Below are 24589 nucleotides of genomic sequence, written 5' to 3'. Positions count from 1 at the left end.
CACCAGGCAGTGCACTTCTCTCCTGTGACGTGGGGCAGAAGCAGCAAGCAGCGGCTCCTAGTCAGCTAGGCGGTCACAAGAGTAAACAACTGATGACCACTCTGTGAGCACACAACCAGTTTCTGTCTCACTGTCTCACTTTTGGTACGATATTCAAGAGATTACATGACATACTCAATGCTTTAATTATGAAATAGGTTTTGTATTAGACGATGCTGCCCAACTGCAGGTTAATGTAAGTGTTCTGAGCACGTTTAAGATTAGGTTAGGCTAAGCTATGATGTAGGTTAGGTGTATTAAATGCATTCTCAGCTTAGGATATTTTTGGGACACGACCCCGTCGTAAGTCGAGGAAGACTGAATTCCCTTTAGACATTGCTGGCTAATGAAAGTTTCAAGAGAGGTGATAAGGAGGGAGCGCACACACTTGGATACTCTCAAGTGCTGCAAACTGCTTTGTTAGGGAAAAGATACAACTGTCAATAAAATGATGTCCTTGAATGTATTTTTTATAGCGAATAAAGAATTAGTTTCCGAATATGTCTTTTTAAAAGCACAGAAGGAATCATATAAAGAGAGTTCATTTCTGGCAACACCTTTATTTTAAAGGCTACTCTTCCTAATAATTTTACCATATACTTAAAATTTTATTTTATTTATTTATTTATTTTACTTACTTAAAATTTTATTAACAAAAATTTCCACTTGGGTGCTTTGCTAATGAAGACCATTCTGAGTAAGTGTTGTTTTCCTTATAAGGGTAGAATCTTTTTAAAAGAAGTGAATGATTTACAAGATGCAGAATAAGAAAAAAATATAATTAATATAAAATATGGAACAGTAAAATTTAATGAAAGGAGGATAATTCTTGAAAGAACCCTGACATGGTTGCAGATGTAAGCAACATGCAAGCTATAAACAGCATCATATTCCCATCTTGATTAATGTTAAAATACCCCTAAATATAGCCCAATTCATATCTGAGAAAAACATTTCAGGGCATAATTACTGATAATGACAACAGTAACCAATAATAGTCAAAACCCATCCACTGCTATAAACTCACATAACTTGCACTTAAAATATTCAAATTACAATTAATTCCCCCCCCCCATTTATACCCTATATTGTTCTAGGTTTTAATTGAAAGATGCCATCCTCTTTATCCATTTTATTTTCTTATTTTCTTGCAACTTCTATTTTAACTTTACTAGAGACATAAAATATATAAGAACCTAGTAGTCTGAGTAAAAACAGAATAAATGGATAAACATTTGGGAAAAATAAGGAAACCCTTCCTTCTCAGCATGGACAAAAATAAACTTCAGGTAGATTAAAAATTGATGTAAAAATGAAACCATAAAAACACCTAAGAACATGCATCTAAATAACTTTATTAAATAATCTAATATTGTCCCACTGACAGATGCTATCATACATTAAATTCTAACTATATTTTCTGGTTGTGGGGAAGTTTTCAAGCATCACATACTCCCAAAGGGAACCCCCCCCGACCACGCAAAGAAAAAACCATCACTACCAACAACAACAAAAACTTCAGATTTTAGTATGTAAAAACCAGAAGTAATGTGTCAGAAAATACTATAGGCAAATGTAAAAGGCCAACAATGACCTGGAGAAAATATTTCTAATAAAAGTGACAGTTAATATTCCTAATGTATAAAGAATATCAGAAAATAATAAGACAAAACCCAGTAGGAAAATGGCAAAGGACATGAACAAGCAACTCATAAACAGCCAATAAACATATTTTCAATGTTCATTCTCACTAGAATCACTGAACACCCCCCCCCAAAAAAAAGATGCCACTTTTTGCTCATATAGCGAAAGGGCAAAGGTATTTTACAATGCCTATTATCCAATGTTAGCAAAGGCTGGCAATCTAAGTAGGAGCAAGCATAGATTTGAGAAAATGGGTGACAGGTAAACAGGAATGGCTGCTTAAGCATATGTACGACTGCCATTATGGCGGGCTTCGCTGAGGTTGGAGATGGTGAGTTTTGGTAAATCCAGTCTGCATGTCTACATGATTTTCTTCAGGAGTGCTCAGCAGTCAGTATACAAAAGAGAAACTGACAAGCTTAATTCAAGGGGTTCTTGCAAAGTAAGCATGGCACAATGAAAAGGGTGCAAAAGATAATAAGTTAGCACAAAATGAAGGGAACTAGTTATTCACCAAACTAATAAGTCCCATGAGATCTGGCATATAGGGATATTACTCTTTCCTTTCTTCCTTATTATGTAACCATTTTAACCATTAGTGTATGTGTGTGTGTGGCCAATACTAAGTGCTCACTACAAGTGATATGACAAATATACAAAGGATCATAAGAGGTACTATGTACAACTATATACCAACAAACTGGACAACCCAGAAGGAATGCAACCTGCCAAAACTGAAACAAAATCTGAATAGACCAACTGCTAGTAAGGAGATGAAATCAGTTTAAAACAATTTTAAAGAAAGCCCAGGACTAGATGGCTTCACTGTTATATTTCACCAAGCATTTAAAGAATTCACATCAGTCTTTCTCAAACTCTTCCAAAAAATCAGTTGAAATGTCTCCTTTTTTGTTTATAGTTTTGATTTGGGTCTTCTATTTTGCTTGGTTAGTCTAGCTAATAGTTTGTCAATTTTGTTCATCTTTACAAAGAACCAACTCTTAGTTTAGTTAATCCTTTCTATTGTTTTCCTGTTCTGTATTTCATCTACTTCTGCTCTAACCTTTATTATCTCTTTCCTTCTGTTAACTTTGGGCTCAGTTTGTTCTTTCTATCGTTCCCTAAGGTGTACAGGAAGGTTACTTGGGCTTTCGCTTGCTTCTTAACGTAAGTGTTTATTGCTATGAACTTCCCTCTTAGAACTGGTTTTGCTGTATCCCATTACTTCTGGTATATAGTATTTCCATTTTCATTTGTCTCAAGAAACTTTTTTATTTCCCTTTTAATTTCTTCTTTGATCCCTTGGTTGATCAGGAGTGTGTTGTTCAATTTCCATGTTAAATTTTCCAGTTTTCCTCTTGTTACTGATTTCAGTTTCATATCATTGTGGTCAGGGAAGATAGCTGATATAGTTTAAGTCTCTGAATTTGCTAAGATTTCTTTTGTAGCTTACCTTATTTCTATCCTAGAAAATGTTCCATGTGTGCTATTTATCTTTTGCCTACTTTTGTATCAGACTATTTTGTTGTTGTTGAGTTTTGAAAGTCCTCATATATTCTATGTGTTCCAAATAGTGACAATGTTGTGAGGCTTCTGTCCTAAGAATTTTATAATTCTAGGGCTACCTTTAACTCTTTGATCTTATTTGAGTTAATTTTTGTATATGGTGTTAGATAAGGGTCTAACTTCATTTTTTGCATGTGATTATCCAGTTTTCACAACACCGTGTTAAAAAAAGACTGTCCTTTCCCCATAGAATGGTCTTGGCATCCTTGCCAAAAATCTTTTGACCATAAAAGCAAGGGTTTATTCCTGGGTTCTCTATTCTATTTCATTGCGCTATGTATCTGCCTTTATGTTAATACTACATTGTTTTCATTACTGTTGCTTTGTATTAAGTTCTGAAATTAGGAAATGTGAATCCTCTAGCTTTCTTCTTTTTCAAGATTGTTTTGGCGATGCAGGATCCTGTGAGATTCCACATGAATTATAGAATGGGTTTTTCTATTTTTGAAAAAAATGTCCTTGAGATTTTGGTAAGAATTACACTGAATCTATAATTGTTTTGAATTGATATCTTAATAATAGAAAGTCTTCTAATCTATGAACATGGGATGTCTTTCCATTGATTTATGTCCTCTTCAATTTCTTTCAGCAACATTTACAGTTTTCATTGTACAAGTCTATCATCTCCCTGGTTAATTCCTAAGCATTTTATTCTTTTTAATGCTATTATAAATAGAATTTTTTCATAATTTCCTTTCCATTGTTAGTGTATAGAAATGTAACTGATTTTTTGGTATTGATTTTACACCCTGCTACTTTGCTGAAGTCACTCACTAGTTTTTGTTTGTTTGTTCGTTTTTTTGCTAGAATCTTTAGGGTTTTCTACATATAAGATCACATCATCTACAAAGACAATTTTACTTCTGCCTTTCCAATTTGGGTAACTTTTGTTTCTCTTTCTTAACTAACTGCTGTGGCTAGAACTTCCAAGACTATTTTGTTTGTTTGTTTTAATGTTTATTTATTTTTGAGAGAGAGAGACAGGCAGAGCACGAGCAGAGGAGGGGCAGAGAGGGAGGGAGACACAGAATCCGAAGTGGGCTCCAAGCTCTGAGTTGTCAACACAGAGCCCGACATGGAGCGCACAAGCAGTGACATCATGACCTGAGCTGAAGTCAGACACTTAACTGACTGAGCCACCCAGGCGCCCCACTTCAACACTATTTTTAACAGAAGTGATGAAAGTGGGCATACTTGCCTTGTTCCTGATCTTAAAGGAAAAGCTTTTAGTCTTTTCCTTTAGGAAAAGAGCATGATGTTTGCTGGAGGTTTTGTATTATGTTGAGATAGTTTCCTTCAATTCTTAGTTTGTTGAGTGTTCTTATCATGACAGGGTGCTGAATTTTGTCAAATGCTTTTTCTGCATCAATTGAGATGACCATGTAGTTTTTTTTCCATTTGTTAAATGATAATTATATTGTGTGACTTTCATATGCATTCCAGGAATAAATCCCACTTGATCATGGTGTAAAATCTTTTTAATATGCTTCCTAATTCGGTTCGTTAGTATTATGCTGATGATTTTTGCATAGGTTTCATAAGGGATATTGGTCTCTAGTTCCTTTTTTTTTTTTAATTTTTTTTTAACATTTATTTTATTTTTGAGAGAGACAGAGACAGCGAGTGGGTTAGGGGCAGAGAGAGAGGGAGACACAGAATCGGAAGCAGGCTCCAGGCTCCGAGCTATCGGCACAGAGCCCGACGTGGGGCTCGAACTCACAAGCCGTGAGATCATGACCTGAGCCAAAGTCGGACACTCAACCGACTGAGCCACCCAGGCGCCCCTCTAGTTCCTTTTCTTGTAGTGTCTTTTTCTGGCTTTGGTTTCAGGGTAAGACTGGCCTCATGGAATGAGTTAAGAAGTGTTCCCTCCTCTTCAATTTTTAAAAAAAGTTTGAGAAGGATACTAGTTCTTTAAATGTTTAGTAGAACTCACCAGTGAAGCCATGAGATCTAGGGCTTTTGTTTGCAGAGTGGGTGTGCAATTGATTTTTGATTACTGATTCGATCTCTCTACTAGTTATAGGTCTATTCAATCTAATTCTTCATGAGTCCTGGTAGCTTTTGTATTTCTAGGAATTCGTCCATTTTATGATTATCCAATTTGTTGGCATACTGTTGTTCATTAATACTCTCTTAAATTCCTTTTTATTTCCATACAATTGGTAGTAATGTCTCACTTTCATTTCTAATTTTAGTAATATGAATCTTCTCTTTTTTCTTAGTCTAGACCAGGTAATGGTTTGTCAATTTCATTGACATATTCAAAGAACCATATTTTGGTTTGACTGATTTTCTCTTTGTTTTTCTAATCTCCATTTAGATTAGAATAAAGACTGCTCTAGTCTTTATTATTTCCTTTGTGTTAGATTTGAGTTCAGTGTATTTTTTTCTCATTCCTGAAGGTGTAAAGTTAGTTGATGATTTGACATCTTTCTTATTTTATTTTGTTTTTTGAGAGAGAGAGAGAGAGATTACAAGCAGGGGAGAGGGGTAGAAGGAAAGAGAGAGAATCTTAAGCAGGCTCCACACTCAGCACAGAGCTCCACAACCCAGGGATCATGACCTGAGCTGAAATCAAAAGCTGGATACTCAATCCACTGAGCTACCCAGGGGCCTTTCTTGATTTTTAAATGTAAGTATTTATAGCTATAAAGTTTCCCCTTGATACCACTTTCACTGCATCCTGTAAGTTTTGACATGTTGTGTTTTCATTTTCATTTGTCTCTAAGTAGTTTATGATTAAATTTCTATAGATTTGTGAGTAAATTCAGTTTTCTTTTTGTTACTGATTTGTAACTTTATCCTGTTGTGGTCAGAGAGGACAGTTTGTATCATGTCTATCTTTTAAAATATACTAAGATCAATTTGTGGCCTAACATACAACTACCATGGAAAATGAGCAATGTGTACTTCAGAAGAACGTGTACACTGTTGTTTTTGTTGGGTAGAGTGCTCTGTATACGTTCATTAGATCTCATCAGTTGACTGTGTCAACTTCTGTCTGATGATTCTATTAATGCAAATAGGTTACTGAAGTCTCCAACTATAAATACAGATCTATTTCTCCCTTCAATTCTGTTAGTTTTGGCTTCATATATTTTGCTGTTCGTCATCAGTTAAGTAAAGTTTAATAATTGTTTTATGTTCTTGCTGTATTGAACCTTTGATTAATATCCAATTGCCCTTGTTTATCTCCTATAATAATTTTTGACTTAAAGTTTATTTTGTCTTAAACTCAAAATGGATAAAGGACCTGAATGTGAGACAGGAAACCATCAGAACCCTAGAGGAGAAAGCAGGGAAAAAACCTCTCTGACCTCAGCCACAGCAATTTCTTACTTGACACATCCCCAAAGGCAAGGGAATTAAAAGCAAAAATGAACTATTGGGACCTCATGAAGATAAAAAGCTTCTGCACAGCAAAGGAAACAATCAACAAAACTAAAAGGCAACCAACGGAATGGGAAAAGATATTTGCAAATGACATATCGGACAAAGGGCTAGTATCCAAAATCTATAAAGAACTCACCAAACTCCACACCCAAAAAACCAATAACCCAGTGAAGAAATGGGCAGAAAACATGAATAGACACTTCTCTAAAGAAGACATCCAGATGGCCAACAGGCACATGAAAAGATGCTCAACGTCGCTCCTCATCAGGGAAATACAAATCAAAACCACACTCAGATACCACCTCACACCAGTCAGAGTGGCCAAAATGAACAAATCAGGAGACTACAGATGCTGGAGAGGATGTGGAGAAACAGGAACCCTCTTGCACTGTTGGTGGGAATGCAAACTGGTGCAGCCACTCTGGAAAACAGTGTGGAGGTTCCTCAAAACATTAAAAATAGATCTACCCTATGACCCAGCAGTAGCACTGCTAGGAATTTACCCAAGGGATACAGGAGTGCTGATGCATAGGGGCACTTGCACCCCAATGTTTATAGCAGCACTCTCAACAATAGCCAAATTGTGGAAAGAGCCTAAATGTCCATCAACTGATGAATGGATAAAGAAATTGTGGTTTATATACACAATGGAGTACTACGTGGCAATGAGAAAGAACGAAATATGGCCCTTTGTAGCAACGTGGATGGAACTGGAGAGTGTGATGCTAAGTGAAATAAGCCATACAGAGAAACATACCATATGTTTTCACCCTTATGTGGATCCTCACCCTATAGGGGAGGGGAAGGAAAGAAAAAAAAAAGAGGTTAGATTGGGAGACAGCCAAAGCATAAGAGACTCTTAAAAACTGAGAACAAACTGAGGGTTGATGGGGGGTGGGAGGGAGGGGAGGGTGGGTGTTGGGTATTGAGGAGGGCACCTTTTGGGATGAGCACTGGGTGTTGTATGGAAACCAATTTGACAATAAATTTCATATATTAAAAAAAATAATAATAAAGTTTATTTTGTCTGATGTTATCACCACGTTTGCTCTCTTCTGGTTAGTATTTACATGGATTATCTTTCTCCTCCCTTTCACTTTCATTATGTGTCTTTAGATGTAAAATAGGTCTCCTGTAGACAGCATATAGTTGCATCTTGTAGTTTTATCCGTTCTGCCAATCTCTTCTCTTTTTATTGGAGAATTTAATCTGTTTATATTCAAGGTAAATACTGGTAAGAAGAAACTTACTTCTACCATTTTGCTATTGTTTTCTATATACCTTGTAGTCTTTTGTTGTCTCTCATTTCCTGCATTATTGTCTTTTTTTAAGTTGGTTTTTATAGTGAGTGCAACGTTTCAATTCTCATTTTTTTGTGTATATTTAGCTATTTTCTTTGTGTTTCCCATGGGGATTACGTTTAAGGTCTGAAAATTATGTAACACTCTAATTTGACTTTATACCAGCTAACGTCAATAACCTACAAAAAACCTCTGCTCCTTTACAGCCCCACCCCCACCCTGTCAGTAGCGGATGTCACGAAATACAAACTAATAATTATTTTAAATGCATTAGCCTCTTAAATGCATCATGTAGACAAAAAATGGAATTACAAACCAAAGTCACAACAATGCTAGCTTTTACAGCAAATATTTTTTTTAGAAGATATTAGGCTCTTAAATCATGTAACAAAAAGTGGAGTTCAAACATTTGTTACAATACTGACTTTTAGTTGCTTGTGTGTTTACCTTTATCGAGATCTTTATTTCTTCATAAAGCTTGGAGTGACTGTCTCCTGTCCTTACATCTCACCCTGCAGGGCTCCCTTGAGCATTTCTTACAGGGCAGGGCTAGTAGTAATGAGCTCCCTCAGCTTTATTTTATTTGGGAAGGTCTCATTTTTGTGAAAGAATGCCCTCACTTTTGAAAGACCATCTTGATTTTTTTTCTTCTTTGAGCACTTTAAGTTTTATTTATTTATTTTGAGAGGGAGACGGATTCTGTCAGTGCAATTTTTGCCTCGGTGCAGAGACAGATTACAGGTGCCTCCAACTTCACCACCTTCCCTGAAAACTATTTTTGTGTATTGATCTGGTCACCAAATAACTTCCTAAATACATTTACTAGTTCTAAAACTTTTCAATTAATTTTCTTGGGTTTTTGAAGTAGACAATCATAGCATCTAGAAATAATCTAATGTCTCCTCCTTTGAAATACTTATACCTCTCACTTTTTAATCTGGTCTTTCTATTATTTAAAAATGTTATTGGCAAGCATTCTTGTCTTATTCTTTCTTGACTTACATAGAGTATATTGGTAGTGCTTCTGTGTTCATTATAATGTGGGCTGTTAGTTTTACTTATCTTTACATGGTTAAAGAAGAATTTTTGCTTTCTTATTTAGTAAGATTTTTCCTCCAACAACCTGATCAACTATCATGATAATATAAAATTTTCTTATTTAACACTGAGATATTTAATGTATTTTCTAACACTTAAACATTCTTGTATTTCTGCAAATAACCCATACCTGTTTTGAACATAATGCTGGATTTGGCTTAATGGTATTTTTAACTTTTTTTTTTTAATTTAAAGTGACTGATTTGTGATTTTCACTTTTGTACTGTCTTCTAAAGGCTTTTATGTCAGTGTTACAACACCTAAATTGAACTGGGAATTCTTCTATATTTTCCTGTGTTCTGGATAATTATCTGTTCATAGGTGTGGATGAAGCTATCTGTATAACCTCAACTAAGCCTAGCAGTATGTTCTCCAATAATTTTTCTTCCCTCGCCAGGTGTATTCAAGTTTTCCACTTCTTTTTTTTACCCTTTTGTCCACTTATATTGTCTTAAAATCACTCTTTGTATTCAGATTTTCAGATTATTTTAGCATAAGACTGTTACATTTTAATATGGTATTTTCTAATAAATTTTAGTTCGTATCTCTGGTTAATATCTCAAATTTCTGATATTCTAATTTTTAATTCTTTTTTTTTTTTTTTTTTTGGTTAAAGAATTGCCAAAAGGTTGTCAATTTTGTTGGATCTTCTCAAAAAATCAATTTTTCCTGTTTCCTAATTTATCACAGAAATTTAATTCCATCTTTCCTTTTACCATTTTGTTTTGTTGTTCTCTTTCAAATTTCAAAAATATGAATGCCTACTATGTTTTCAGTCTGTAGCCCACATGTTTTCCAACCGGTAAAACTTTGGGTAATAAGCACATCCGTGCGCTTTTCCACATTCTACAGTCTGGCTCCTGTCCTCAGCACACAGCTACAATTGTTCTCAGTACGTCACGGATCCCTGTATGTTGTCCAAGATAACAAATCTACTGTCCTTTTTTTACTAGAACTCTTTATACGGTATCTGTCATTAACCATGTCCTGCTTCTTGAAACTCTATTCTCTTGGCTTTTCTGAGAAAACCCTTTCCTTGCTTTTCTCCTGAATCTCCCATCATCCTCCCTCAGCATCCCACCACGGTGGGCTTCTTTTCTTCTCTAAATATCAGGGTTTCCCAAGACTGTGTGTCTGAGAACTTTGCTCTTATTAAACATGATTCATAGTGACCTCATCCAAATCCATGGATCGAACTATCTTTCATATGTAAAACTATCTAAACCCATTGTACAGCTCTCAACTAGATAAGACAAAATAAGATATCTCAAGGTATCCTGTCTAACTAATGTCAGCAATATCATCTTTATCCTGTAAATTTTACCATCTTTCCAGGTTACAGATACTTGTGATTACTATCAATATTCCCAGGTTGGTAACATAGGAATTATTTTAGGTTCCTCCCTCTCATGTACCCATATTCAATGTGTTCCTTCATGGCTGTTCCTAGAATGTCTACCTTAGATCATGATTTTCATAAAAAACTACCCTGATACTCCCATCATCTTCCTGTCTGCAACCTGGTCTCTCTCCTATCTACATGCTACACCACTTTCCAAATGATTTTTTTTTATTTAAATTTATTTATTTTGAGAGAAAGAGAAGCAGCAGGGAAGAGGCAAAGAGAGAGGGGGACAGAGGATCTGAAGCAGGCTCTGTGCTGACAGCAGAAAGCCCAACGCAGGGTTGGAACTCACGAACTATGAGATCATGACCTGAGCCGAAGTTGGATACTTAACCAACTGAACCACGCAGGCGCCCCCAGGTGATTTTTTAATAAATGAAATATTTGTTTACTGGTGACTCACAGCTTGTGCTCTTACACATTCTTTTTATTTCCCCTACTTAGGATAGCCTCTGTCTACCCCCTTATCTACCTATTTAAATTCTACGTCCTTCCAAGTTTAAGCCTTCTATCTCCCTCTCTGGAAAGCTCCTTCTCCTTTTGTGCTAGCATTGCACCTTGGGCACATGTCTTTCATAAAACATGTGGTTCTATGGCAACCACTGATTAATTTAACTATTTTCCACTGAAGGAGAAGCAACCCGAGGCCAACCAATCTTGTTTGCCACTGTACTCTCATCAGCTGGCAAATGTTTGTTCATGTTCAAAGTACACATGAACTATTTTAAAAAATTTTTGTTTAAGTAAGAACTCATGTAAACATATACACAACCAGAACTGTTAGTCAGAGAAAGGCAGATATCACATGATTTCATTCATATGTTGGAATCTGAGAAACTTAACATATGACCACAGGGGAAGGGAAGGAAAAGTAAGATACAAACAGAGAAGCAAACCATAAGAGTCTCTTAAACAGAGAACAGGGTTGATAGGGGTAGGGAAAATGGGTGATGGGCACTGAGGAGGGCACTTGTTGGGATGAGCACTGGGTGTTGTATGGAAGTGATAAATCACAGGAATCTACTCCTGAAGCCAAGACTACACTGTATGTTAACTGACTTGACGATAAAAAAGTTTAGAAAACTAACTAACTAAATAAATAAAATCTTATAGAAAAAAAAAAAAAGAACGGACTACTAGTAAACTTACATAAACAAAAATACATACAACAGAAAAAAACATAAGCGGGACCTGGGTCCATTATGGACCTGGGTCCATAAATTCATGTTGCTTTTCCAAAAGAATTTGAGTCCTACAGGAGGTCAGACTCCTAAGCTTCTCTGAACTTAGGAATGTAAAAATTGACCAGATAACTCAGGATTGGAATGCTACCAACTATTCTATATTACAATTCTGGGTCTAACATAGCCAGACTATTACAGTGGTATGATTAAAAGAAAAAAAAAAAAAGCTAGTATGTTGATTGTGATGCATCCTTAAAAGACCTGAGTCCTTAATAATGAAATAAAAATAAAAAAGGGTTTGCTTATTGTAAATCCATTCCTTAAGGTCTGATCACAACACACTGCTCAGCTGAAAATACTAGCTCTTGGGACTCTCAGATTTTTGTTACCAGATTTTTGTTGTGGTGCTTTATTTGTTTCCGGTGGGAGTTTTTTTATTATCTTGTTTATTTTCATAATTAATTGCAGTATATAACTCAAAGGAGCATAAATTTCTTAAGGACAAAGCTGGACCATCAGAGAGTAAAAAACTATAAGCAAACTGTTTAGAAAAAAACATTCAGTAAGAGTTTCAGTTTTCCAATCTGTATGTCATCTTAGCCCTGACCTAAATATAGTAAGTTTGCTTTAATTACAACTTTTTGGTTATAGAAAACTGGTAGTGAAACTAAGGCTTGAGATTCTACCTCTAATTATGACTCAATGTTATACTGTTCCAGGAACCCAGCCTATAAGCCCAGATCCAGTAAAGCCATCTCAAAATAAATGTAATTGTTCACAGGAAGAACTCAAAACAACCCTGTATGGAATGGGAAAAAATTACCAACGTAAAAACAGTAAAACATTTTTAAATGTGCAAAACTCACACTCACATAGTTTAAGAACTGCATTTTCCAAACATACCTTGTCCATTAATTTGCTTGCATGAAGACTCAAGCTATTGAAGAATATTTTTTTGCTTAGCAAATGCATTTCTTCAATGGTAGTCAATAATGTAGTTGCACTATTTCCAACAATGCCACTAAAAGCAAAGAATATTTCAGGTTGCAAAACAAGCCTCACACAATGAGTTCTTTAACTGAATATAATTCGCTTAAAAGATCTAGATTTAAAATAAAAGTATGTATGGAGAATATAAGCTGTGAATTAAAAACAACTACTTTAGTTTCACATAAAAATGACAGAGATATTTTACTTAAGAGTTAGGTAACAAACAAATGTTTCCAGTGTTTCACAATCTCTTTTAGAAAAACACTTATAAGATGCAAATCCATCCATTTTTCTCTATTACGGTAAATGCATGTCTTGATTATCCAAGACCTAATTTTAACTTTAAGGAAGCCATTCCATCAATAATAACGCTATTCATAAAATATTTAAATTTTACTAACAGTGATTTATTCTTTCCATTAAAACTCTTACACCAGGGGCGCCTGGGTGGCTTAATCAGTTAAGTGTCTGACTTCAGCTTGGGTCATGATCTTGTGGTTCGTGAGTTGGAGCCCCGCATCGGGCTGTGTGCTGACAATGCAGAGCCTGCTTTGGATCTTCTGTCCTTCTCTCTTTCTGCCCCTCCCGCACTTGTTCTCTCTCTCTCTCTCTCTCTCTCTCTCTCTCTCTCTCCCCCAAAAATAAGTAAACATTAAAAAAAAGGTGAGTAAAACAAAACAAAAAACTCTGACATCGTAGATAAATTATAAAGTTTCTCAATTTTTATACGACTGCCTAAGTAGCAGCAAATTTAGACTGAATATGAAAAATCTTGTAATATTTTAAAATATCTAATTATTAGCACACTCTATACTCCTCAATTTGCTATTACAAGGATATTTCTTAGACCTAAGGAATTTTCTCATTTTTGCTAGAATGTAAAACAAGCCTGTATATAAAACAATTCCCAATTTTATTCTAATTCATGTACTGAAAGTCATTTAAAAATTTGATATTAGGAGAAAAGGTTTTTGTTGATGTGAAAATATACCAAAATCCAGTAGGAAATCCTAATTTCTAATGGCACAATACCATCTTACTATACCTAAAAGAAATTTAGATTGCTGAAAATAAATATAATGGCATTACTAAATACCATTTGATAGTAAACAAACAAAAAAAGCCAATTTACAGAAAAACTGATATATTACACATGACATGTTATAAAAGCAAATACTAATGCCATTTACTTCAATACATTCTGAAACTAAAACAAATTGGAATGAATTCTTATATAGTTAATGCAGGCAAACCAAATTAACAAACATATATATAAAGTAAACAGCAAAACAAAAGCAAATTCCTAAACAGGTAGCCATAATACCTATATTTACAAAAAAGAAAGTATTTCAATTAAAAATAGTATAAGCTAAACACCAAAATAAACTGAAAGAAATTCCCACACATGCCTATACATACAATAAAAATAAGTATGTTTCTGAATAGTAAAATATACCAAGCAACAGGGGAAAAAACTGAATGGATACAAACAGAAACTGATATTTAAAAATTTCTTTAATGTTTATTTATTTATTTTGAGAGAGAGAGAGAGTGAGTGAGTTGGGGTGGGGCAGAGAGAGAGGGAGAGAGAATCCCAAGCAGGCTCTGTGCTGTCAGCAGAGAGCCCGATGCGGCACTCGAACTCACGAACCATGAGATCAATTATGACCTGAGCTGAAATCAAGAGTTGGACACTTAACTGACTGAGCCGCCCAGGCGCCCAGAAACTGACACTTTAATGAAAACTTTGGAGAGATAACAACATATGTTTACATTCATTAAAAAAAAAATTGGAGTTATCAGCCATATTTTGCACTTACTCAGATCTAGAATTTATTAATGGTTGCAAAGTACTCAACAGGTACCAGTAACCAGGCCAAGTACTTACAGATGGTTATTGCATTTCACTCCATATTTATACCCAACATGCTTATCCTGCCATTACTTGATTTTTCAATTTTAGGTATTATTTACAAAAACTCTGCTATGGAAGATGAGAGTCAAATTCTCTTAACATAATGCTCATCCCCCACCACAATATACCCAAACTTCAGCTTTCCCAGGCTCTCTAATACAGTTATATCACAAGGTTCTGGTGAATAAACACTCAATGTTTACAATATTACAGGCATGTAAATACTATTCAGAGCTAACTGAGGCATCAGGGAATTCAACATAAGGGAATGAGCAGGCTGATGAAGAAGACAAACCCCAGTGTCACAGCCTTGCAGGAGGCCTAGAAAGCAACCAGTCCAGACTGGAGGAAGAGAATGAGGGTTCCAAGAGGAACGTAGGAAGGGAAGAGGGGAGAGAAGTTGGGAAGAATAGGTAGATGTGCTTGACTACATGGTGAGAAAATGTGGAGTCCACTTAAGGGTTTGGGTCTGCAGCAAAAGCACTACCAGGAATTTATCCAAAGGATACAGGACAGGGGCACATGTACCCCAATGTTTATAGCAGCGCTTTCAACAATATGGAAAGAACCCAATGCCCATCAACTGATGAATAGATGAAGCTGTGGTATATTTATACAATGGAATACTACTTGGCAATGAAAAAGAATGAAATCTTGCCATTTGCAACGATGTGGAGGGAACTAGAGGGTATTATGCTAAGTGAAGTAAGTCCGAGAAAGACAGAAATCTTATGTTTTCACTCATATGTGGAATTTAAGAAACTTAAGACCATGGAGGAAGGGAAGGAAAAAAAAATAGTTACAGACAGAGAGGAAGACAAGCCATAGGAAACACTTAAATACAGAGAACAAACTGAGGTTTGATGGGGGTGGAGGGGCAGGGGGCTGGGGAAAATAGGTGATGGGCATTGATGAGGGCACCTGCTGGGATAAGCACTGGGTGTTGTATGTAAGTGATGTATCACAGGAATCTGCTCCCCAAGCCAAGAGCACACTGTATACACTGCATGCTAACTTGATGATAAATTATACAGTAAAAGAAAAAAAACTGGGGTCTAAAACAGCGATCAGGACATAGGAAAGTAAGCAAATACAAAAACAAAGCAATTACTAAGTACAGAGAGAAAAAGGTTTACAAGTAAGGAAATGTAATCAAAGTATGCTGGATTCCTTGTTTTCATGGATTCTGCATCTTCCTTTGCCTCGTTTACTACTGCCTTTTGATGGAATCTATCCTCTGGGAGTTTGAATGTATAGGAGGCTTTTTTTTTTTTTTTTTTTTTTTTTGATAATTTGCACGTCTCCTATTTTTCCCCAATTTTCTTTGCAGGTTTCTTTTCTTTCTAACCTCTAAATATGAGAGCTCCCCAGGTCTCAGTCTTAGGCCTCTTCTTCATCTGTACTTACTTGCTAAGTGATCTTACCTAGTCCTGTTGCTTCAAATACCATCTATATGCTGCAAACTACCAGATGTATAGGTTCAGCCCTGACTTCTCTGTTGTCTGCTCACTCAACATATCCCACCGCATGTTCACAGGGATGCTGAATCCCACACGGCCAAAACTGAGCTGAACTCTTCAGTACCCACCCACTCCCATAAACCTGTTAATCTCCAGCATCCTCCCTCTCAGCAAACGACAATACCACCCATCTAGCTGTTCAAACCAAAAGCCAAGAATTCGTCCCAGACTCCCCACATTTCACCCTACCTAGTCCATATATATTTCCTATTGTCTCTGGAAACCCTACTTTTCATCACCCCAAGACTATCACTCTGACACATCACCATCTCTGCTCAGAACACAGACTGCTTCCTAAATACCTTGTTCCCCTTTACCCTGGTACACTACATTATCCAGTGTCCAGAGTCACCTTATATATCATAAATCAGCTCAAGTCACTGAAACATCCCCACCCACCCACACACACATACATCTTCTCCAACCCTCTCAGTATAAAATCAAAATCTTCACCATAGCCTACAAAGTCCCACATGATCTGGCCTTTGCTCACCTCTCTGATTTCATTCCTCCCTACTCCTTCCATTCACTCTATTCCAACCACTGGCCTTCCTTATGGTGCTGTAAAATGCAAGCTTTTTCCAGCCTCAAGACCAGAATACCCTGTCTAGGATGCTCTTTAACAAGATCTTTACATGCCCGACTCCTTCACGCTGTGCAGGTCTGTGTTCAAATATCACCTCCACCAAAAGGCCTTTAAAATAGCCCCATGCACATACACTTGCTCATATGTGGTCACTCCCTATACTTCGTTTCCTTTCTCCTGCTTTATTCCTCCTCGTTGTCCTTAGCACTATCTAAATTATTATTTTATACTTGTTTGTCTTTCTCCCCATTAGAATGTAAGTTTAAGCGGTTTTGTTCACTGCCGTATCTTTAGCATCTAGTAGACTGACGTCTGCAATCAATTTTTTAATTGACTAAATGAGGAAATATGTGAACAAGTAAAAAAAGTACATGGAAAAAAATGATCAAAAGATCCAACTGTCATCCTCAAAATCATCACTTTCAAAGACAGAAAAATTGTAATTCTCAGAGTCTAATAAATATATTACCTTCAGAATCCAAATGATTTTTTCTTAGCATTCTTTGTATTAGAAACTGAGTTATCTTTATCTTCAAATGATAAATTTTGTTCAGTACCATCATGGGTATTACTACATAAATAATTTAAAAATTATTTAGCGCTACCTTTGCCCAATACGGCATTAGTTATGTGTTAGCTGCTTTCAGCTGCTGTTGTGTTTTCTAAGTACGTATCATTCTCTTATTTTAGGAAGCTTACCACATCACAATTGAAACTAATTTATTGCTTCTGAGTCATGGCAAATGATGGTAATAAATTTATATCTAAAATGTTAGAGGACTAACCCAAATCCTATCACTGATTAGTTATATATAGCCTGTGGCTTGTTGGTTTTGTTCCAAAATTTACCGGGGTGCCTCAGTGGCTCAGTCAGTTAAGCGTCCGACTTTGGCTCAAGTCATGATCTTGTGGTCCATGAGTTCGAGCCCCACATCAGGCTCTGTGCTGACAACTCAGAGCCTGGAGCCTGCTTCAGATTCTGTGTCTCCCTCTCTCTGCCCCTCCCCCCTACTTGCGCTCTCTCTCTGTCTCTCAAAAAATGAGTAAGTGTTAAAAAAAAATTTTTTTTTTAATTTACTAATAGCATGTGAATTTCATCTCTTAACTGTGAAGTTCTGGGTGGCTAGCCTCAGCTACTAGAAGGTAGGGAACGTCACCACCATAGTCTTTTGGTGCTTCCTTAACTAGAGATCCCTGCACCTCTCCTATTAGTTATAATAACCCCTGGATTTTAACAATTGGACTTCTGTTCCTGATACTAACATACTGGATGAAGAATAATTGTTAAATCATTTTTAATGGACTAATAATGGAAACTATCCAAAATATGGTGTGAAAGGTCATTGTTTTAACACAACTACATGGAACACAAGACACGGAATATGGTCTTATAGTGACATTTATAATAAAGCTCAAGTGTATACCATCACTGCAAAGTGAAGACAAATGAATCTTTTGGAGTCAAAGATCAAATTATAGAGAAAATAAGTGGTTCCTAATCAGATAAAGTAGCTTTTATTGAAAGCAGACAAAGCTATAGTTCTGTTTCATCATTAATAGAAAACTAAATGTTAAAAAAAAAAAAAACTTAATTAATTATTTATACCCAGAATAGGACACTTCACTTATTGTGCTCTATTTTGAGTGTAATGTATAATGACTGTAGGTACCATGGATCTCTTTTACTAATGCAGAAGAACTAAAAAAATACTCACACTACAAACTTATACTGTTATATAGGCTGTGTGTGTGTGCATGCGTACAGTTATGTGTGGGGAAGAAAGGGAAAAGAAATGGCGGACCTCAAAATACAGCACAAACAACACATACATAATGGTTCATAAGGTGTGGAGGTTCTGCTGGTTTATATTTAGTCAAACAAATGGTGAAAGCAAACAAAACCAAAACCTTATACTGTGTTTCTACCTGAAATAACGTATCACAGAGGGTCTAACAAGCACATTTAACCATTCCACTTACCTGATTGTATGATGATAAAATTTGAGGAGGTTAGAAATTTTATATAACAAAACTGCCCCAGGTTCAGCAACTATTACTTGTTCAATTCGAACCTGTGAAAACGTGAAAAAAAATTAAACATTTCTTAAAGGCGTAATTTTCATTCTACAATCACATGTGGTCGAAACAGCATTTTAAAAAGACAAAATTTAATTCTGCAGAAATCACAAAATTCCTTCTAAGTAATCTCTGAATATTAAACTATAAGGGATAGTAGAATAACAGAAATATTTTAACACAGATATACTCTACCAAAAAAAAAAAAAAAACCTTTACCTACAGAATTTGGCTTGAAGGCAGTCGCTACCAAAAATAAACAATACATGAGGAGGTCATTGTGAGGTTCTTTACCAGTATATAATGGAATTTAGTTCAGCACTATTTGCAAATCAGCTGTTACCTCCCTAAGAGCAGATTATCAGTGCAAATACTGCTCTATCATCAACTATTCAGAAAAAAAAAAAATTAAAGAATTCTTATCTTCAAACTATTATACCGAATTTCCTTTTTTAAATTAGCACCAACATATATGTCTAATTATGACTACCAGGGCAATTATCAGATCTAGTTCAAAGTTAACTCGATCTCTCTTAAGGTTAACTACTAGGAATCTTGAATTAAATTCCATCCCTTACATTCCCTTTATATTCCCTAATTAATGAATGCAAGCTAAATTACACAGGGATGCACTTCCTTACATATTGTATCTGCTCTTAAGCCGCTGCTTACATTGTGTCTTCCTGTTTCCTAACTAGATTCTAAACAAAGACCTTGTATTTGTTTTCTGCTGCTTTTACATCTCCACAGCATCTGGGAGAACAGTACATACACAACAGATGCTTAATACATGCTTTTGAAAACTGAAGTTTCTCTGTACTTAGATTTTGGAATATGTCATAATGCCAACATATGTGATTTGCTAAAATAGATTTATAAATGTATGTATGTGAGCATACAAAAACCTCTCAGATTACAGAAATTAAATGACCTTTACATTAATATGTTTATGAAATTTATACATCTTTTGGCATTAGACATTAGTAGATGAGCTAACTAACACAATATTATAAATTGTGAACAGCATGTGAATTTAAAAACCACAATTTACACATTACAATTTCTTTCTAGGTCAAGGCCTGCCTCAATAGTGATTTAAATGATATATCAATAAGTGATATTTTCTGAATGTTAATGTAATTATCAGGACAAAATATAATAGATGCTAATTGTAGATAGACAGCTCTTCTCTAGTAGATTTGTAACAGCATCTTAGCTATCTGGCAAAGTCTCTCCAAAAATGTTCAGGCATCAAAAAAATACTCTTTACGCCAACTCTGTCAAGCAAGTGAGAAAGGAGGAAGAGGGAGGGGAAGAAGGGAAGGAAAAGAGGGAAGACACAGAGGAAGGAAGAGGAAACAAACCCAGTTCCGCCTCTTTTCACACACACACAAAGGTTCTGCGGGAAAGTAGCATCCTTTCAGCTACGATGAAAAGAACAGAGAAAGGCTGAAAAATCAGGGGATTTATGTCCAATACACGAAGGTTGTTTGCCACACCGTTTTCTGAGGGTGACATAAGAGGACCACCATTTTCAGCAAAGGCCAACAGTCCCAGGAAAAACAACAGGCGATGAGAGAAAAACACAAATGTACAAAGGCTGAAAGAGACTACGGGGGTGGTGGCAGCAGGAACCAACTAGAAAGTAGAAGGCGCTGGAGAAAAACAAGCATTATTAGCAAAGCTGAACAGCAGTGACGGGAAGAATGGCTCAGACGTAACAGGCTTCCAACTGTCCCTGGCACATAATAAACACTCAAGAAACTGTAACTGTATCGGAAGTGGCAGAGATGATAAAGGCAGAAATTAAAAGTGGCCAAAGGGGCCACAGGCAGTTGGACAACAATCTTGGGAGGAGATAAAAGACCCAATGGCGGCTCTCCATTCCAGTGCCAGAGAGAGAGCTGTAGCAAAGCAAGAGTCAGAAAGCAAGAGAAAGATGGAGAGAATCTGTGTTTATGGGGAGAGGACAAAAGGAGGAGGCAGGACTGAAAGGGATAATAACAAACCTTTGTCTCAACATCATAGATGGCTGCTTGGAGTAGACGTTTGTTCCCCAGTACACATCAGCAATCTGAGGGCACTATTTCTGTACCATGCAATACAGCATTCAGCTCTATTTCCCATGCCATTTATCTTTGTATATGAACTTATTTTCATAGAACCCACCATAATGTATGAAGGTCTGAGCATATCATAAGTTTTTATTAAGAAAGGTAAAATTCAAACGTTAGCTAGTAATCGCTTTGCAACCCAGAACAGTCATATAAAAAGAAGCATCATCTTACCACCTATAGACTTGGAAAACAAAGATTCAATACATTAATTCTTTTTTTTTTTTTAATTTTTGTTTATTTTTGAAAGAGACAGAGACAGAGTACAAGCAGGGGAAGTGCGGAGAGAGGCGGAGACACAGAATCCGAAGCAGGCTCCAGGCTCTGAGCTGTCAGCACAGAGCCCGACATGGGCTTGAACCTGTGAACCATGAGATCATGACCGTGATCACGATCAAGCTGAAGTTGGACGCTTAACCGACTGAGCCACCCAGGTGTCTTGATGATGATTATTTTTAAATGTATTTTACAATCCTACACTAATGTGTTAATTTGAGAAAATTATAGCTTGATTTCCAGCTGTGAAGTTATTTTTAAACTCATAGGAATAAGGCAATAATTTATCCAGATACCATATAACATATATAAAAGCAAAATATTTACCTTCAGAGGCCTGCACACACCCTCAGTAATATGCCCAACAACTTCCTGAATATTTTCTTCAACACCTACAATTAATTATAGCATAACTAAAATGTTTTTTCCATATTACGCATAAGTTCAAAACACGAACAATAATGTATATGATTAATGACACTAATAACAAACATTTAAAATAACATAACAATATTTTATTAAGTTGAATGTCTTTTAGGACATTATTAATTATGTTAATATTTGGGTCTAGAACCTGGTTAATTTATTTCACTGCTGATTAATAAAATGAACAACTTCTTTGTGAAAAAGAATAAATGTATGAGTCACAGGAAAAAAGTGACTGGGAAACATATTAATTGAAGGAAGTGATATGAAGATGTATTAGCATCTGCTCTACAAACGCCTTATTCTGGGCAGGGGTGCTGAGCACAGAAGCTGAGATGTAAAAATGGAAAGCACACCTTGTAACCTAAGGGAAAAACTGACATTTACTAAATATTGACTATTTGCCAAGCTCCTGGGTACTTGACATTTACTGCTTGTGACTGACTTTTTTTTTCAGATGGAGAAACTGAGGCTTAGAAGAATTAAGTCATTCTCAAAGAATAACCTATTTCATCCAACTCCGATCTATTTTCTTCCAACCTCTTCACACTGCCTCTCAGATACACTTTACCAAAACATCTTTTAAGAAATACATTATTTTAAACTAGGTAATTAGGATAACAGAAACCCACTTTAAAAAGTGCAGACCTTGTGCCAATCCAGCATACCCACTGAGTCTAATTTGAATTTCAAAGAGCGAGAAAAACAAGACGGTAAGTACCCTCCCCGATTTGCACACTAGCCTCTCCTGCAGATCAAGATCTGAGCCAGAGCGACAAAGTCACAATATTCCTCTTCACTTCTTATGAAAAACAGAGTACCTTAATTTTCCATTTATCCCTCAAACTCTAACAACAGGCATCTTAAGGTAATCGCCATTAAGAAGACTTGAAATTCTGTAACAACCACACATCAGCAGTTTCTTCCTTGAAATCAAGACCAAAATTTTAAGTACATAAAGTACTACATGGGTAATTATTCAAAAAACTACAACAGTCACATGAGAATGAATAAAGGGGCTGGGTGGTAGAAAGAAATGAGAGACTTAGTGGCTTAACGACCTTAAACAAGACACTTGGTCACACATATAAAAGGAGGATATACCACCTCTCACTTTAAAGTGTGGTGTGGACATCTGAGACCATGTGTGTTACACACACCAGAAGGGTCTTAAAAGTCAGGCAGAGGAGTCTAGGCCTGATAGGGAAGGTCACAGGGACCAGTGCACAAGTGTGCACAGCTGTGTGACAGGAAGGTGATGGAGGACAGAAGTCTATTAGCAGGAGAGGGGAGAAACCAGAGGAAAACTAATCAGGGCGCTTACTGTGCCACTGAGGGGTGAAGAGCTTATCTCTGTGAAGATGACAGATTTCGAGAAGTCTTGTGTTATTGTCTCTATTTAGATGTCAGCAATTAACAACTGGAGGACCCACCTTGTAGAGTTACATGCTTTAAGAGAGCTTCAAGGTGTTCTTTTTCAGAAGCGGTCGCCTGATGGAGCCAAGCCAACATATCTCCCACGTATCTAATGCAGAAACTAAATGTTAGTAAAGATTTCCTTCAGAAAAGCCTCAAAAATCCCAAAACTGTCTGATTACGATACCTCAAGGGGTCATGGGAGTGCATTTCAATGGGTCTTGGCGTGCCTCCCGGGCCCCCTCTCGTAAGAGCATCAATAAATCCACGAACAACGGTACTTCTCCTGGCTGTTCCAAATTCATCCAAGGTATACCTGGGAGAAACAAGTTATTGGAGAACCAGAGGTGTTTCTTTCTGATGGTTACATTGAACTATCCATGCAGTTTATGAGATAAGAAGCTTGTCTCAGCTTCTTTACACAACGCTCTCAAGCAATAAATACTGTTATGCACAATTACCTTGCGATCACTTTCTATCTTTTTAAAACAAATTAGAATCAAAATGCTTTGATTTTTCTCCCCTCATGCTCTTAGATTATAAATATGGTTAGTGTAAAGAATGCATTCCTTTAAATGATCACGAATTCTATGAAATGACTTCTGATTAAATGACTACTTACAGCACAAAATTCACAAACTTTTAACTTCTCAAATACGTAAAACTAATCCTCATCCTCAGGACCCAATCTGTCCCAATAAACAGGAGCAATGTAACTTCTGTTTCTAGGGCTATTCACTCCGACCACAAGTTATATTAGAAACCAGTGAATTCACTGGCAATTTAAATAGGGGTGAGGGGACTTATCAAGCCTGACAAACACTAGACTCTGATCCGTATAATTATATGAAATATACATACACATTAATATTAATGTTAATCTCCCTTTAATAATAGACATAACTTGAAACAAAACCAGCATGAGTTACAATGAACCTTCAATGACATCTATATACGTGAAACACCTTTTCCCCAAGAGAGAGGAACATTTCTTTGACTTAAAAGAGATTATTTCCCAACAAAGGTCAAAAATTCAAAATGGAAAAAAAAAAGTATTCAAAATGAAACTTTATAAAGGTGAATGTTCGAATTATTTAAATATCCTAAAATGCCTCTGGTTAAAATTAAAAGTTAAAATCCCCATTTTTTTAGCTAGGGCTATAGGAAAAAAAAGAAAAATCCCGGTCAAAAAGTAAATGAAAAGATGAAAGATCTGGGTCCAAAACAAATTAAAAGAATAGTGTAAAAGCCTCTAATAAATGGATCAAATGCATAAAGAATGACTAAAAGTCAGCAAATTACTACATTCCTTAACACCTTATATTCTGAAGGTTTACCAAAGGAAGGAAGACATCAATTTATTCATTTCTACTTATAGTAAGTTTCTTTATGAAAAAATGGCTATACTGGATTTATTAAAAGCTAATAATGCATTGGCATTCCGGTTACAAGCTACCTAATAAAAGCTGGGTATGGCGACGCTTCCCAAGGACCTTCAACAATTACCATTTTTCTGGTGCATGATACCTACACATTTGAGACACGCTCAAGACACCAAAGCTTTTACTCATTACTTAAATAAAGTACATACGCAGTGCCATCTGGTGGTTAACACGAGACATTGTTAATTTTTTCCT

General features: G+C 36.1%; 1 protein-coding gene across 4 annotated transcripts in view; it reads right to left on the bottom strand.

Annotated features, from left to right (window-relative positions):
* The window catches only part of COG6 (component of oligomeric golgi complex 6), an 81548-nt gene that overhangs the window by 31508 nt on the left and 25451 nt on the right, over positions 1–24589 (bottom strand). For all 4 annotated transcript variants that reach the window (XM_040448290.1, XM_040448293.1, XM_040448292.1 and 1 more), the window contains exons 9-13: positions 23140–23268; positions 22970–23061; positions 21438–21502; positions 18625–18716; positions 12537–12654 (exon numbers count right to left, since the gene is read on the bottom strand). In XM_040448290.1, coding sequence (XP_040304224.1) covers positions 12537–12654; positions 18625–18716; positions 21438–21502; positions 22970–23061; positions 23140–23268 — 496 coding nt within the window. The remainder of the gene's footprint in view (positions 1–12536; positions 12655–18624; positions 18717–21437; positions 21503–22969; positions 23062–23139; positions 23269–24589) is intronic.

This window comes from Herpailurus yagouaroundi, unplaced genomic scaffold, assembly GCF_014898765.1.
Source record: "Herpailurus yagouaroundi ecotype Mexico unplaced genomic scaffold, PumYag 197, whole genome shotgun sequence".
NCBI classification, from domain to species: Eukaryota; Metazoa; Chordata; class Mammalia; order Carnivora; family Felidae; genus Herpailurus; species Herpailurus yagouaroundi.
The sequence above is the reverse complement of the archived record's forward strand: the minus strand, read 5'-3'. Positions and strand labels throughout refer to the sequence as shown.